Raw genomic sequence first — 3,186 nt, forward strand, 5'->3', positions numbered from 1 at the left:
GAATTATTAGTAGAGGTTTATGTTCTTTAATTAGTAAAACTGATTATTTTGGTTCAGAAATATGAGAAATATCGATGACATCCCTGTATGATAAACTCTAATTTTATCTGAGAACCTTAGAGACTTTAGGAGTGACTACTGATAAATGTGCGTCAATTCTTTATAACATGGTGGAGTCTTGTTTTCAAGAGAACTTTTTGAAAGCATGGAATAGAAGTGATTTTTCAGTAGCTTCAACTGATGCTACAGAACGTTTTACCAATTTAATAACTTTCCTTAAAGCAGATACGGAGAGCGAAGAAAGAATTAATTTGGCTATGGCTGATTTTGGCTTGGGTGCAGATGAAAAAAAGATGGCTTGGGTGTAGATTTAAGAAAAAAGGTAAGAGATTTTACAATGAAAAAGGTACCTACAGCTTCAAAAGAAGTGAAGAAAGAATGTGTTTTCGATATTGGAAAACACTCGAGCCCAGACTGTTTTCAAGCTTATAAGATGAGTTTGGCTGAAAGGCATAATATTTTAAGAGAAAAGCAACGGTGTTTTGCTTGCTTAACACCAAAGCATACATCTAGTTCTTGCAAGGCATTTTTAAGATGTGTAATTTGTGGGAAAAAGTATGTCTCACTTATGTTGAGTCTCTAGAGGCTAAGAATCAAGAATCAATGAGAATAAGAGTCTAAATGTTCAAATTAATATGGCCAACAACACTTCTAGTCCCAGGGTGTTCCTCCAAACGTTGAAGTTAAACATTGTGTGTGATAACAAAGAAATCCCAGTTAGAGTAATTCTATATTCTGGGTCACAAAAGATTTATGTATTAAAGAATGTAGTTGAGAAAATGGGATATATCCCGCTCAGAAAAGAAATTCTGATGCCCTAATTGTTTGGGAGGATTAAATCTGACAAGTGTGAACATAAGATAAAATTAAAAAATCAAAACAACAGTGTTACATGCAACCTGGAAGTCTTAGATCAGACATCTATATGCGGCAACATTGAATCAGTCACTCCAGGTTCTTGGATTTCAGAACTTCATGAAATTAAGATCAGGTTATCAGATGTAGTCACAACAATCTGTACAAGTGCTTCTTGAATCATATGTAATAGGGAAGTTCATGACTGGCCAGCGCAGAGTTTTATCCTGTAGGCTTGTTGTCATGGAGACATTATTTGGGTGGCCTCTGTCAGGTAAAGTTACTGAGAATGAGATATCGTCATACAATGCTGTGCTGGTGGCCTCCTTTTGTGAAAGAGATAGATATCTCCCAAATGAGGAGATTTGCTTTCTTGGTGATCCAAAATCCTTCAGAACAAAAAAGAGGAGCTTCATAAAACGTCGATGGAGCACTTCTTAAGAACTGTCAAGGTCGATGAAGAAGAGAGATTCCTTGTCTCCCTACCGTGACTTGACGATCATTTGCCTCTACCAGACAACTTTAATTTGGTACTCAAAGGGTTGCAAGTGACAACCCAAAAGCTGAAGAAGGAAAACTTATTTCAAGAATACGGTGATATCTTTAAATAATGGGAACGAGAAGGCATAATCGAAGAAGTTCCCCAAGAAGAATTAAAGTCTGCTTGTCACTACCTGCCACATCGACATGTGCTGAAGCCGAATAGTACTACGAAAATTAGGCCCGTCTCTAACGCTTCTTCAAAACAAAAGGGAGCGGTCAGCCTCAATGACTGTTTGGAAAAAGGATTAAATCTGATTGAATTGATCCCTTCAATGTTAACAAGGTATCGGCTGTATAGATTTGGCGTTTCGGCTGGTATAAGGAAGGCCTTCTTACAAATAAGTCTATACAAGGAGAATCGAAATTTCCTGCGATTTTTGTGATACAGTGAAGAAGGAGAGCTCATACATTACCGACATTGCCGAGTGGTGTTTGGTGTTTCCAGCAGCCCATTCTTGCTTAGATCAACAATCCAATACCACTTCGAGGGAAGAAGCGAAGTAAGGCCGTGGAAGATATCCCGAGTGTATTATTCAAAAATTGATGAACAGCTTTTACGTGGACAATTGTTTGGTAAGCATCGAGCTAGAACGATTTGGAGCCATGGAGATTATGGCTAAAAGAAAATTCGGATTATGAGGGTGGGAGCACTTTATCCAATAACAAGTCCTACAATCATCCTGGGAACGATTTGGGACAGACATTGTGATATTCTTTCAATAAATATTCCTGATTTGAGAGAACTAATGGAAGAGGTAATCACGAAAAGAAATATTCTTGCCGTTTCACGCAACATTTTTGATCCCTTGGGGATCACTAGTCCAGTGTTGTTACTACCAAAACTCTGGCTACAAAATTTATGGAAATCTAAAATGGGATATATGAAGCATGTTAAAGTACCAAGATGGTTAACTGTGATAGCGTATTTGAGAATATTTCATTGCGATCCAAGCAAACTAGCCTATTCTGCTGTTGTTTTCCTACGAGTTGATATTGGAAGTACTGTACACATACAACTGGTACAGAGTAAAACTAGAATTGCACCTTGTGGACAAAAGGAAACAACTATTGCCAGGCTGGAACTTCTTGGTGCTGTTATATCTGCTTGTCTTTCTTCCACTGTCTTGAAAGAGTTTCCAACAGACAATGTTTATTTCTGGACAGACTCTGCTACAGTACTAACTTGGTTGAAGAGAGAAGAACCGTGCGGTGTATTTGTTTCAATCGTGTTTAAGAAATTCGAAGGCTGATACCAGTCAAATCCTGGAGACACGTTCCTGGATCACTGAATCCTGCGGACGGTCCGAGTAGAGGGTGTTCAGCGAAGCAGCTTTGCAGTTCGAAATGGCGGGAAGATCCCAGTTGGTTGTATCTTTCGCCTCACGAATGGCCTTTTAGTGATGTGGTAGTAGATGTCAATGAGGAAGAAGCGAATAAAGAAAGAAGAACTATCGTGACCTCTATGGTGAATATTCAAACAACAGATATTAAGAGTTATTATTTTTTCACCTATAGTAGAAACATCAGAATAGTGGATTGGATTCTACGTTTTATTCATAACGTTTCAAATGCAACCAAGTTAAAAGGAAGCTTTGCCTATGCAGATTTCAGACAAACAGAGATTTTGGATTTCAAGTCCATGCAGTCAAATGCCTTTCAATATGAGAGACTTCTTGCTAAAATGCAAGCATTTAAAGATGAAGATGGACTTCTGAGAATAAGAATCAA

The 3,186-nt window shown here is 38.1% G+C and overlaps 1 protein-coding gene across 1 annotated transcript; it reads left to right on the forward strand.

Moving 5' to 3' along the window:
• The first annotated feature begins 2,093 nt into the window (after positions 1-2,093).
• LOC129959894 (uncharacterized) lies at positions 2,094-2,708 on the forward strand. The gene has a single exon (XM_056072791.1). It carries the CDS (start codon positions 2,094-2,096, stop codon positions 2,706-2,708), a length of 615 nt encoding a protein of 204 aa, XP_055928766.1.
• The last annotated feature ends 478 nt before the right edge of the window (positions 2,709-3,186 follow it).

The sequence above is a fragment of the Argiope bruennichi genome, chromosome X2 (genome assembly GCF_947563725.1).
Source record: "Argiope bruennichi chromosome X2, qqArgBrue1.1, whole genome shotgun sequence".
Classification (NCBI taxonomy): domain Eukaryota; kingdom Metazoa; phylum Arthropoda; class Arachnida; order Araneae; family Araneidae; genus Argiope; species Argiope bruennichi.